This window comes from Perca flavescens, chromosome 7 (assembly GCF_004354835.1).
Source record: "Perca flavescens isolate YP-PL-M2 chromosome 7, PFLA_1.0, whole genome shotgun sequence".
In the NCBI taxonomy this organism is placed as follows: Eukaryota; Metazoa; Chordata; class Actinopteri; order Perciformes; family Percidae; genus Perca; species Perca flavescens.
In genome coordinates this window covers 17,717,459-17,731,133 of record NC_041337.1, presented here as the reverse complement: position 1 = coordinate 17,731,133, position 13,675 = coordinate 17,717,459, and the positions used below count along the sequence as shown (strand labels likewise).

General features: G+C 41.2%; 1 protein-coding gene across 1 annotated transcript; it reads left to right on the top strand.

Annotated features, from left to right (window-relative positions):
• The first annotated feature begins 49 nt into the window (after positions 1-49).
• On the top strand, positions 50-13,538 carry rbm10 (RNA binding motif protein 10). The gene is made up of 23 exons (XM_028582690.1): positions 50-184; positions 761-816; positions 893-1,430; positions 1,514-1,684; positions 1,795-1,864; positions 3,371-3,444; positions 4,340-4,426; positions 4,572-4,632; positions 4,740-4,898; positions 5,225-5,385; positions 5,616-5,713; positions 6,728-6,815; positions 6,935-7,133; positions 7,245-7,330; positions 7,426-7,507; positions 9,503-9,594; positions 9,707-9,901; positions 10,351-10,545; positions 11,709-11,765; positions 11,934-12,128; positions 12,332-12,379; positions 12,495-12,550; positions 12,817-13,538. Exons 2-23 carry the CDS (start codon positions 800-802, stop codon positions 12,905-12,907), a joined length of 2,820 nt encoding a protein of 939 aa, XP_028438491.1. The 5' UTR covers positions 50-184; positions 761-799; the 3' UTR covers positions 12,908-13,538.
• The last annotated feature ends 137 nt before the right edge of the window (positions 13,539-13,675 follow it).

Below are 13,675 nucleotides of genomic sequence, written 5' to 3'. Positions count from 1 at the left end.
TAAGCTAATGTGTCTGCTCTCCAAGCACCAATCACACAACAGAGTTAGGTATTGGTACCCTCCCCCTTGAAATGTTGTTCTGCTGTGGCCATTTTACACTTGGTTCCGTGAAAAATAAAACGCCATTGTCACCTGGGCTTCGACGTGACATTTAAATAACTATTGTTGGTTGCATGTGGGACTGGTAAGTGTTTGTCCTATTTCGAATACAACTGCTGTTGTTGTGTTTACAACGGTTGACGGACGTTTCTGGAGGCAGCGTCTCTGCTTGGACTAACGTTAGCTAACGTTAGCCAAACTCAGGCTAAAATAGTTAGCTTGCTCGCTAACATACATGACCGCCACACGTCATTGTTTAATACTCCTTTTTGGATAGTTAAGTTGGGCATGTGCATTGCGCGCACACCTTAATAAGATGGGTTATCACTCCGTTTGTTTAGGGGGTTTGAGTAGTTAGTAAAGCAGGGATAATAGTCAAAGTTAGAAAAGTCTGCAGTATTCAACAATGCAGCTAACCTGAAGATAGAACTAGAATAATGCGAACGTGACCTGCCTCTATTGAACGCAAACATTGCACATCACTACTATGCACCCCATGAGGCCTCTACTTAAGATATTTTTTCTAACGTAGTGGTTTATAAGTTTTGACTCGGTTTCGAAAAGACAGTCAGTGAGCTGTGATTCTCCTGATTATTGCTTCCTATTCAAAAGAGTAAATTGCTGATGTACTTCCATGGTATCCAATGCTGTAACCAAACAGAAAAAGGGCAGTGACCAGGAGCAGAGTCAGTGGATCAGCATGGACTATGAGCGGAGGTAAGTTAGATTTATTTTTGTACCTTTCTACCCTATATAGTAAATGTGTCTGACAAGTCCTGACATTGTCTTGCAGGGGTGGGCGAGGTGACCGGACTGGTCGCTATGGCAACACCCACAAGGATCACAACTTTCGTGACATGGACTACAGAGGCTACGGTCAAGAGGATGAGGAGGCAGGAACAGGATATGATGTCAGAGCAGAGGAGGACAGACCATACAACCGTGAAGGGCAATCTCTGGGTATCCGTGACTTCTTACCAGGTCGTCTCCAAGACCGCCCGGGGTTTCACCAGAGAGGAGACGGGGGAGGGGACATTGGGCGTGAGGGGAAAGGGCTCCTGTGGCCCCCATGCTCTCAGTCGCAGCCTGATCTAGCCCTTCCCAAGCTCCAGAGAGAGGAGGACGGATCCAGGTTTGAGCAGTTATTGACTAGCCCGCAGGAAAGAGGTCGGGGGAAAGGTGGAAGAGGCTTTCCTGAGAACAGTGCTCCTCATTCAGGAGGTAGGGATGGCAACTGGGATCGTGGTGGTGCCCATTCAGAACAGATGGAATACAATACGGCAAGACAGAGAGAAGAGGACAGGTTCTCTCGTGCAGCGGTGAAGAGGAGGGTAAGCCATAACAAGTCCATCCTCTTTATAGAGCCGCTACTTTTTTTTGGGTTGACATCTGTTGCTAATTTGTGACTGTGCAGGCTTTTACAGTGGGGACAGAGGAGCATAGTTGTGGGAATGCTGGTCCAGACCTGTCCCTTGAGGAGTTGGATCAGAGGGACCAGGACTACCGTGCAGATCTAGACCACAACCAGAGGCCAAGCAGCATCATAATGCTTCGCATGCTGCCACCCAATGCCACCGCCAATGAGGTAGGTGTATGTCTCCTGGGCATGTTTGTGTTTTTCTTAACAGTGGTCTGATAAGGTGTGGGTCTTGTTGTCAGTTGACTTAAAATGAAATAATGCCTCTGTGTTCATAGATCCGGGCACAACTTCAGGAGCAGGGGATCCAGCCAAGAGAGGTTCGCCTCATGAGAAACAAATCCTCAGGTGAGAACTTGTCCATTGCCTCAAATGTTTTTTTCTCTTTTTGAATTCTCCCTTTATGTCACACTCATTCATTACCAGCTCTTTCACTTAATTGCTCTCTCAGGTGACTTTGCATTATCTGCTTAGTCTTCTCTCATTAATAAGCATCCTCCCTTTCCTTTACCTTCTCTGATACCGTCAATGTCTTTCTTCATACTCTGACAGCGGGATAGATAGCTGATGTAAAGAATTAATATTTATGTTTATTTACTTATATACAGGCTTTTGCTGCAATTTCCTGCTTTGATTTTTTTTTTTGTCTGCTGGTGTTTGAATTCTGGCTAGTGCTCACAGGGCAACAAAATATCCATGCATGCTTCAAAGGAGAGCTCTATCCATATTCTCAAAGACAAGAATGCATGCATACAGCTATAGGTTGTAGATCTTCACTCCATGGCATTCATTTTCCTTTTTGCCTTACCTCTTTTATCATCTTTACCCTTTCATGATTCTGCCTCATCCATCTTTAAGTGAGATGTGTCTGAGTAGATGAACAATGCTCACAAACTAACAGTGTCAACTAAGAAATGAGCAGTGGAAGCAGAATGCGTTTTATGGCGTTTGTCATTGTAGCTATTTTTGAGTGTACGTGTGGGGATATAAGTGTTGCAGCTATCTCTCAGCTACGTGAGCGTCATCCATGCAACTCAGTAAAGCTTGTCTTTTTCTAAAGGTTTTCCATTAAGGTCATTGTCTCACTGGCCTATCCCTTTGCTAACACACTGGTTGTCTGTAAGGTGTGCCTATCTGACTAGGCACACTTACAGTCCCCTGTACTGCTCTGTCTTTCTCACCCCGCATCACTGTTTATCTGTTCTTAGGATAAGTCACTCTCAGTTTTATATATATATATATATATATATATATATATATATATATATATATATATATATATATATATATATAAAAAAAATAAATAAGTGCTGTTTTAAAAGTATAAAAATCTAAATGTTGTATAATGTGTTCTTAGTCAGTCATAGTAATGCATAGCCATAATATGGAGACATTCCACACCAGTGCTACATACTTTAGACTGGTGTGTGTGTGTGTGTGTGTGTGTGTGTGTGTGTGTGTGTGTGTGTGTGTGTGTGTGTGTGTGTGTGTGTGTGTGTGTGTGTGTGTGTGTGTGTGTGTGTGTGTGTGTGTGTGTGTGTTTTCTTGGTGCGTGGGTGCTTCATCATTCAAAAACAAAAAGCTCAGACTCAAACTGATGAGTTGGTAGGAATCTCCCTCTTTCCTTGACCCTGTTGAGATACTTGACATTGCGTCCTCCCACCCTTGCAGAGAATATGACAGCGGCTCTCCAATAACTGTCAGGTGTGTTATTTCCAAGGGAGAGAGGAAGCAATGATTATTAGTGCTGATACAGGGTCTCTCTCTCCTCTGGACATGAAGCACTAACCCCTCACTGCGTTGTTATGTTGTTGTTGTTGTTGTTCGGTTACCATGGCGCTGGGCGGTGTCCAGGTCAGAGCCGAGGATTCGCCTTCGTCGAGTTTAATGTCATACAGGAGGCCACCCGCTGGATGGAGACCAACCAGGTCACTCTCCCTTACACAGACACACATACACATATATACATGCATACAATGGGACATATGGGTTAATATCAGGACAAATGCACAATAACAACATACCCTCTCATCTGCACGTGATGCATTCCAGTATGGTATAGACACACAGAGTAGAGAAATCAATTTTGTCCCTGAGGTAGGTAGGTCTTTGTACTTTGAGGTCTTTTATTTCTACTTCCACAAACAGGCAAATTCATGTTACATCATGCTGACGTCTGTCTGTCTGGAGCCTAGCAGCATAGTTTTTATAACTGGCATCATTTACCCAATACAAATTCCTCTATTATAGAGCTCTCCTCTTTCATCAGTGACATTTTTTCACTCTCTCTCCTAATTCTACACTACCACCTCTGGGTTAGTGTTACAGTGTAAATATAGTTTCTCACACGGTCTATTGTATGTTGATTCTGAACCAATATAGTACTTAATTTTCTTGTTTTTGAACCTTTCATATCTGGGTCATCAACCATTATTATATCTTTAGGATGGAGCTATTGTCTATTTGGGGGATGAAGGTGGTGACAGTGGGATGGGATGTGTGGAAAACTGTGAAAAGGTTTCCCCTTAAGGGGGGAGGGATAACACAATTGAACAAAATGCATTGTGTCCTTAATAATGGACACCCACACACTACACATACACCATCTCAGTCCGTCCCAATTTCCTAAAGCTGAAGGTTGCAATTCTCTGGTGTCCTCTTTCCTTCAGCCTCAGTTCTACTCTCTTTCTCTCTCTGTCCCCTCTCGTCCCTTTCATTCTCTCTCATCTCTTGTGAGATGAGGCCTTTCTCTGGCATGTGTGGCCTAATTATCGCTGATAATCATTTTTTGTTCCCCCTCCCTCTCTTTTCTTTTTCTTTCAGGGAGTGCTGTTGATTCTGGGACAGAGAGTGTCTATGCACTATAGTGACCCAAAACCGCGTGCCAATGAGGACTGGCTCTGCAACAAGGTTGTGTGTGTGTGTGTTTGCAATGTGTGCCATGCATGTATGAAAATCTAAATTCAATTTGTGAATTGTATCCATGTACATCAGTCACTTTAGTTGCTCATTCTTTTAATAAATCTTAACAGTAGGTCATTTAACGTTTCAACAGTGTGGTGTGCAAAACTTTAAAAGGAGAGAGAAGTGCTTCAAATGCAGTGTACCTAAATCAGGTAAAGTTTAACCCAGCTACTGTAATTACTTTAACTATTCTCTATTTACAATAAAACATCTCACAAACCATATAATAATACATAAATTGCATGTTGTCTTTCCTCAGAGGCTGAACTGAAGTTGCCCCAGTTGCAAAGGGATTTGCCTATTGGTCTTCAAAAGGAGGGAGCCCAAGGCTTATTGCCCTTGCCAGCACCCTACCACTCTTCTGGTCCTACTGTCAACCCAGGACAGGCTACACCGCAGGCAGATGTTGCCAATGACAGTATGTCTGACAAGTCTAACAATGTCTTGACATTTTCCTCACCATGGCAATCTCTTCTATTCAGAAAGATCTAGTTTTGTGTAACCTTTCTATTTTCAATCATTGATTAATATAGTAATGGATTTATTTATACTACTACTTTTGGAAAATATAGTTTAATAGATATTAAGGAAAATACTTGCACTTTTATTATATTTTGAAAAAAAATTCTCTACCTAGCTATAGCTTGCAAACCAGAAGGGGACAACACTGCCTATTATCTGCTACTTGAATTGGTAAATCTTGTGTTGGATAATATAATATTCTTTCATCCTCTCCTACACCAGCTCTGATACTAAGAAACCTTGGCCCGCATACTCCATTGGAAACCATCTTATCTGCTTTGGCTCCATTTGCCACTCTCTCCCCTTCCAACGTTCGCCTAATCAAGGACAAGCACACACATCTCAACAGGGGCTTTGCCTTTCTACAACTCTCTACAATAGTGGTGAGAAACATGATGAGGCAGACACACACACATATGCCTGAGGGCTAGACAGATGAATTGTCATTCACCGATTTAAATGAAATTGTAATGAGATTAGATCAATCCATAGGCAAAACATTTTTGTCTTCTGATTATTCTGAAATAAGCTTTATCTTAAATATACATAGACACAGGCAGCTACACAAATGCACCCACACTAACTCACAGGTCTCTGTATTTTTTATCAACAGGAGGCATCTCAGCTGCTCCAGATCTTACAGGCTCTCCAGCCAGCTCTCTCTATTGACGGGAAGGCACTTGTGGTGGAGTTTGCCAAAGGCTCCAAACGGTAAAGACCCACACTTTACTGCAAAAAAAAACACAAGAGCACTGCACATTATTGCTATTGCACAAAGAAAAATATTTTGGCTTCAAATCAGCAATTACCACATCACATTAAAACTCAAATTGGTCATGTGAATTAAGTGGATACCTAAAACAAATTAGTTGCCTAAAAGTAGACCGTTGTGTTTATACACCATAAAGAAAGGTTTCTAAATGTTGGTTACCAGAAACTCGCTGAAACCCTATCTGTACCTGTACTTGTGTGAAAAACCTAGGTGTTTCAATAGATAGTTCTTTGAAATTGGATAAACAAATTAACTCTGTTGTCAGTTCGTGCTTCTTTCATTTACGTATGCTGACTAAAGTTAAGCCGTTTTTATGTCCTCAAGCTTTTGAATGGGTGATACATGCATTTTTATCAACCCGACTGGACTACTGTAATGCTTTATATTACGGAATAAATTCTACAACTTTAACACGTCTTCAATTAGTCCAGAATGCGGCAGCGAGACTTTTAAAAGGCATTCGTAAATACGAACGCATCACTCCAATTTTAGCTTCCCTTCAATGGTTGCCGGTTCGCTTTAGGGTCGATTTTAAAATTCTTTTATTTGTTTATAAGTGTCTTAACAATCAAGCTCCCCTCTATTTATCGGAACTCCTAGAGCAATACACTCCTTCCAGGGATCTTAGGTCAGGGACACAGAAACTTTTATCCATACCACGGTACAGGTTAAAACACAGAGGTTATCGTGCCTTTGCCATTGCTGGCCCGACACTATGGAATAGCTTGCCCTTTCATATTCGCTCTGCTTCTGACTTGTCAGTTTTCAAGTCACTCTTGAAAACACACTTCTATTCAATTGCTTTTAATAGTGTTTAATTTGTTCTTAAAGTTTTCTTGTTTTGTCTGTCGTGTGATATTCTATTGCTCTGTAAAGCACATTGGTCAGCTTGTCTGTATAAATAGTGCTGTATAAATAAACTTTGACTTGACTGTACCTCTTTTCTATGTCAGTGATGTGTTTCTGACGGATGGCAGCAGAGTGAGTGCTGCTACTGTGGCCAGCACAGCTATAGCTGCTGCACAGTGGGCTGTCACACAGGTAACCTGAATGACAGCCAAGAAAACATAGGGCTGTAACACATCTTTAATTTCAAATTTTAAATATATGATTGTATTCTTGTGTGTTTTTGTTTAAAAATATATCTTTTTCATTCTCAGACTGCTCAGAATGGATCAGGTGGAGGCCAGAGTACAGATACAGCAGTGTATCAGCAGGGGGCAGCAGTAACATACAATCAGGAAGGAAATGAATACTCTGGGCTAGATGGCACAACGTTCAAGACCCAGGCAGATGCCAGGGTAGCTGCTTTACCCGGTGCAGGAAAAGCCCTGATGGGGACATACACAGGAGGAGCAGGTTGGTATTATATATGCTAAAAATATGGAGCCTGTTACCAATATGATCTATATAACGGTATACATGTGAATTGAACTTGAGTTAACTTAAGCCACCTGTTTGTGTGTTCAGCTGAGGCAATGACATCTGGATCAGCAGTCGTTCATCCTCTTAGTCATACACAGACTGCACTCATCACCACCGCACCAGTTACACAGGTACAATATTAGTTTGCATCTCTTCTTGCCTCTTGTATTCTTTCATCATTTAATGCCATTACTTTCTTGATTTTAAGAGCTCTGTCTTTTTTCAGGTTGAGATAGTGGGAAAGCCACAACCAGCTGCTCCCAGCCAACCTGCTACCCCAGGCACTGAACATGAGCTTCAGCAATATCGTAAGGCTTTGTGTGTCCAGTGTTGCCTACAGGTTGAGAATTTATTTACAGTGTTCCGTAACACAGCTTTAGGAATCGAGTTAGCTTAAAAAAACACAGACTTAACATCTTCACTAAGGGATTGTTCGTTATGTATTTAAGGGGCCACCGGAGGAGTTTTGGGACCTTTAGGTTAAAAAGACTTGACCCTCCCCTCGCCAATAATAATGTTTCTATGACCCTCCAAAATGATTTGAAAAAGAGGCATGACCCTCCCCTTATGTGCTAGTTTGCACTTAGCAAAGCTGTACAGAGGCAATTTGATATTTTTTTTTTTTTTTTACAGCCATGATATATGGTATATGAGTTAACCTCAGCATTGTCATCTTACACATCACACTCCTCTGTTATGGTGTGGTGGCCGTTTCAGTAGATTTACTCACTAACATTGTTGTGGAAACACAATAAGCATGGAAACCTAATGCACACTACCTGCATTACTTCAAATACTAAGTTACTCCTCTAGTAAACTAGTGAAACATGAAATAAAACATTGAGACCATTCATCAAAGGACACTGGGAAATATAAAATTCAACACTGGTTGCCATGGACTTCCTCAGTCATTGTATGTTTTAGCACATAGGTAAAGCTGCCAAAGTTGAACATTATATTCCAAAACATATGTTTATTTTATTTTAGCAGATTTAAAATTACATTGTAACAATTTAACAATTCACCCTTATGAAATCCAATCGTGGCACGACTGTGAATGCAATATACAGACGGTGGCGGAATGCCCCGACACTAAATTCAACTAAAATGTAACAGTGAACACTCAGTGTTCAACCTACAGTCTGTTGAGATGCCTCTCCAAATGCAGAAACCAAGCGCAATAACACCATAAAACGTTAAGACACGCTGAGAAAAAAGATCTGTATTTTGCAGTAATCCAGTGACACGGAAAAAAAGGAATCCACAACGATCAGTAGATCCACAAATAGTCACGGTGTATCCAGCAAGGCCTATACGAGTGTCACATTCACCAGCGAGCTCCAAATAGGTGAATGAGGCCTCTCCACTTCGCCGTTTAAACAAAGTGGAATACAACGTATAAAAGTCCAAATCTACACAAAACCCGCAATCAATTAGTAAGATGACATCAAATGTATATACATGGCATTTAGGAAACCTTTATTGCAAGGTGTCCAGACGGCAAGGCGTCCATCCAAACGTAATTTTCGTTTTTTGCGTCCTGCTGCTCCCATGTCAGCCATCTTGTTTATATATATATATATATATATATATATATATATATATATATATATATATATATATATATATATATATATATATATATATATATATATATAAATATAAATATAATATACTAAAGCAATATATGAAATCTGATGTATTGCCTACCACCATTTAGTTGTTTTGTGTAATTTAAGATATTTATAAAATATCTGGTCATGACAGATGTAATTATTCCACTCATTTTTTAAATGATGCAATTACCCGTTTCAGCCACCAGGGGGGCAGTGCTTCCCCTGCCCCCTAGCAAACTCATGGGTCAGACCCATCTGGTAGCGGGCCGAGACTGAGAGCTACATGGATAAATATGCACCAAACGAGCCACTTTGAAATGTTGCTGTTTTCATGAATACAAAAGTTGGGTGACCCTCCCCTCAACAAAGAATAAAAAGACATGACCCTCCCCTATTTTCCTCTGGTGGTCCATTCCATAAATACCACTATACTGCAAATAGATGTACCTTTTGTGGCAGACATTTCAGTTGAGCCACTCTTTAAAATTAGTTTCCACAGACTTCTTTAAAATGGTGAAATCATGCATACACAATAGTTTTTGGGTGGGTAACTGCTAAGTGTTAATTCTGTTATGTGAATGTATATCAATCATGAGGATGCTGTCAAGCTAACCTTTTATGATCAATTAAATGTTTTTAAATTGTATATCTTACACTGCGGTATATGTGATGTGTCTTTGACTTTAGCTGTGCCAGATGTTTCGACATACCAGTATGACGAAAGCTCTGGCTACTATTACGACCCACTTACAGGCCTCTACTATGACCCAAACTCCCAGGTAAAGAGTTGTACTGCAGTCTAAATGTCAAGCCAGTATTCTTTGAATGACCTTTCTGAATGTATCCTCTCCCTCAGCATTTCAGTTTGGTTTTGTGTGCCCCTCTGTGCAGTACTATTACAACCCTCACACTCAGCAGTACATGTACTGGGATGGAGAAAAGCACACTTACATCCCTGCTGCTGCTGGCCAGTCAAACTCCGAGGGTTCTCCCACGAGCATTGGTGCAGTCCCTTCAGACTCACCATTTGCTACCCTTGGGAGCAAGGAGAAGAAAGAGAAACCCAAGAATAAAACTGCTCAACAGGTACTCTACATAGTGGAATGATAGTTCAAGTACTGACATTATTAATGAAATTTACCTTTTGGAGTTCAAAGTTTTTTGATGAGAAATTTGTACAACTAAAAAGGTTGACACAATAACTAACAGCTGTTGGAGTTTAGTATGTATGACTTAACACTTCTGTTAGTGGACAAAATTACAATACATTACAATATGATGAATTTCAGTTCAAAATGATCTATGCTATTCTATATGGTCAAAATGACCATAATTCTTCAACACCACTCACGTGTTCTGGAAATTTTAGACTTCACCAAGATAGTATTCATTAAAGGGCTACCAAGTTGGATTGCAGTATGTTGTTCAGGTGATATTGGCCAGCCCTGGTTTGGGCGACTTTTGAAATTGTAAATGTTCCTCTGTTTAGTCCGCTTAACTGGCTAACTTGCATCTCTTGGGCTTTATATTAATAGATTGCCAAAGATATGGAGCGTTGGGCTAAGAGTCTCAACCGACACAAGGAGAACATGCGCTCTGTCTCCTCGTCCCCTGCCGTTGGCTCCACATCACTACCACCTGGTTACACTAGGGCACCTGGCCACAGTCGTCTAGATGACCGTCGAGAATCGGCTAGTGCTGATGCAGGCTATGCTGTTCTGGAGAAAAAGGTACATGACTCTTAAACAGACACAGATGCTCAGCTGTAAACACCTGTGTACCTTAAGCCTGGTTCAGACGGCAGGATAATTAGGCCGATTTTAGCCCAGATTCACCCCTCCCTCGTAAAATAATCTGATCAGATATTCCTGCCGTGTGTGGTGTGTTAAGACTGCTCTTGTCTGCTCGGAAGGACGTCGGGAACGCTCCGATCTCAAATTGGGGATATCCAACATGTTGGATTTTTTCGGCCCGATTTCTCCTCGTGTGTGGTGTCCCCCGGGGACAAACGAGCACGCAGCCTGTGTAAAATAAATAAAGTCAATGGGCATAACTACATCCACAACTGCAGTCCACCAGAGTACATGGAAACGAATATATGAACGTTTATTTCAACGGTAATTAATCTGTGTAATGCGTAACGACATTACTATGAGAAAAAACTAATCCCCTCCATATCATGATGTAGCAAGTATAGTCCATGCTCGCGTTGTCTTCTTTGACCATCGCCTTTTCTTTTGATAACGTTTTTTTTCGGTTAAAAACAAACTACAAACTATCACCGCTGCATCCTCTTCGTCCGCAATGATTGTTTACTCTGAAGTCACGTTTGATCTCAAGGGATTTTGCGAGATTTCCCGTCTGACCTGGGAATGCTCGGGGGTCAAATCGGTTCGTGTGTGATGTGTTGATTTTGCCGTGTGCTGCGCACCACACACTGTACGACCAAAACTGTTAGACCCGTGATTTTTTTATCACCGTGTGTGGGGTCTCTCAGGATTGGAAAATCGGCCGACAATTTTAAAATCGTCCCGTGTGAAGCAGGCTTTACGGGCAGCAAGATACGATAGTGACAGGGGAGAATGTCCATCAACCAGAGCCTTAAGCCGTCTACCCATGGTGTCGCCCACCGCTCGGCATTGCGGTTCAAAGTTAAAATTATTTCAACTTTGACTTTGTTGCCGCTAACCTTTTCAAGGCGCAACCAATTCCAGAACATTACTGAGCTGCGCTTTGCCTCTCTGCTCTACCCCCTACCTTGCGGTATGGCTGCAGATTATGTGTAGGTAGCTTCAGGCTCCTATAAGCACTCATCCTGCCCATGTGCAAGCAATAAGACAATGTCTGCTAAAACAAGGTCTTATCCCTCTGATTTTGCTGTTCTGTCCTACAGGGTGCACTGTCTGAACGGCCTCAGATTTTTCTGGACCAGATCCGACAAAGTACAGAAGTAAGGAGTATGGTCACAGTGATTGTGTGTGTGTTGGTCTGTTCTCCTCATAGTTTTTCTAACACTCTGTCTTTTTGTAAAGGATGCTACAAAATGCTTTTTCAAGTTTACTATCATTTCTGTGTCCATCTGTTCCTCAGTCTTTGATCTTGCATCCCATTTCTGTAGCGTTCTCCTCCTCAGCAGCAGGGTCTGGTCCCAGCCTACAGTGGAGAAACTGATAGCGAAGAAGAAGGAGGTGACAAAGAGGAGAAGGAAGGGAGAATGACAGACTGGGTTAAACTGGCCTGTCTGCTGTGTAGGAGGCAGTTCCCTAGCAAGGAGGCCCTCATCAGGCACCAACAGCTCTCTGAGCTACATAAGGTGGTTACAAAAACAGATTGAATCTAATTTCACACCGTTGCAAACATTGGATAAACGATGAATCCTGGCTGTAAAGCAGACCTATTTTCAGGGTATTTTGTTAAATTGTTGTCTCATACATTTAATGTTTGTTATCCAAAGGGTGTAGATGAAAGACATTCCTCTTGTTAACATGTCTAAACCTATTATCCATCTGTCCTCAGCAAAATTTGGAGCAGAGAAGATTTCAGCAGGAATCGGCAGGCAAAGAGGTTGGTCAAGCGACAGGGTCTGACTGTATGAGTTTCACAACATTGCATAGAGGTTTTGTTTGTTGCTGAGTGAATGCAGTTCGTATTGATTTCATTGTCCTCTTTTTGCTTGCAGAGACTTGCAGATGGACCTGAACATCCTGATTCTAAGAGGAGGAAGTTTAGCCCCATGTAAGCAGCAGTGAAGTAACAGACTCCATGTTAGATGTCTTATAGTTGTTTGAGGTTTGCAGTTGGTGTTGTCATTTTACAAAATGCTGGATACTAACATGCATTGTTCCTCTTGTACTGTTGTAAGTCAGGCTTTTCTGTGTAGGGAAATATTCTTGTTTGTAATTGGTCTATACCGACTATTGTGAGGCCCTTTGCTTCCTCCGTACAGCGTGTGCTTACCTAAATTTTTGCTCAATGCTCTTTTATTCTCTTTCTCCCTTTAGTGACGGGATCACAGGCACTAGTCTTGGCGCCAGGATGCTGCAGGGAGGAGTTCAAAAAGGACTTCTATTGCGCAATATGCAAGTGGAGTGAGCCCTCATCCTAAAATCTCGACTTACTGACAATGACAAAGCCTAGCACGAAACACTTCACCATTAACATCCTATAGATATAGATAAACCTCCTTAATTTTGGTTTGGCATTACAATTACCTCAACAGTGGTAATACACTCCTGAACTGATCCTGTAGCATTGGATGTCAGGATATTGCACAGAATGCACTTTTTTGCTTTCTTCCTGAATGATGCAGTTTTGAGTTCTCACTTGCTTTAAAGCTTGTGTGTGATAAACAAGCTTAATGTGTTTGGGAAACATTTGCTGTTGAAAATGAAAGATCAGTGTAGATCTTTATGCCAGCAAATGGGATTTTCTAATATTACTGTCTATGCACCATCATTTTTTGTTTTAATGTAATGCTATATGCCTTGTCATTCAGTGAATGACTGATATGGGTGTGAACTGTATACATTTTAGAAGAGACTGGCCTCATGAACTGGACAGGTACACACTAAAACTAGTGTGTTGATAAAAAGTGTCTTTTTCATATTGCAGATATGAATTCACAATGTCAAACATCTCTGGAGAAAGTTATTTTTTATTTCTGTATTTGTTAAATAATGTGACTGTTTCATCAAGCTCATGTAAATTAATTCAGAATAACACATTTTCATCGTCTGTCAATTATTGATGTCTTGTATGAATAACGTTAGCTAAACCAGTAAACAAATATTTCGACATTTTAACTTTGTAATTTCCAAAGCTGTGGTTTTGCAAATCGGTGGTTAAGAAAGAGGAATATAC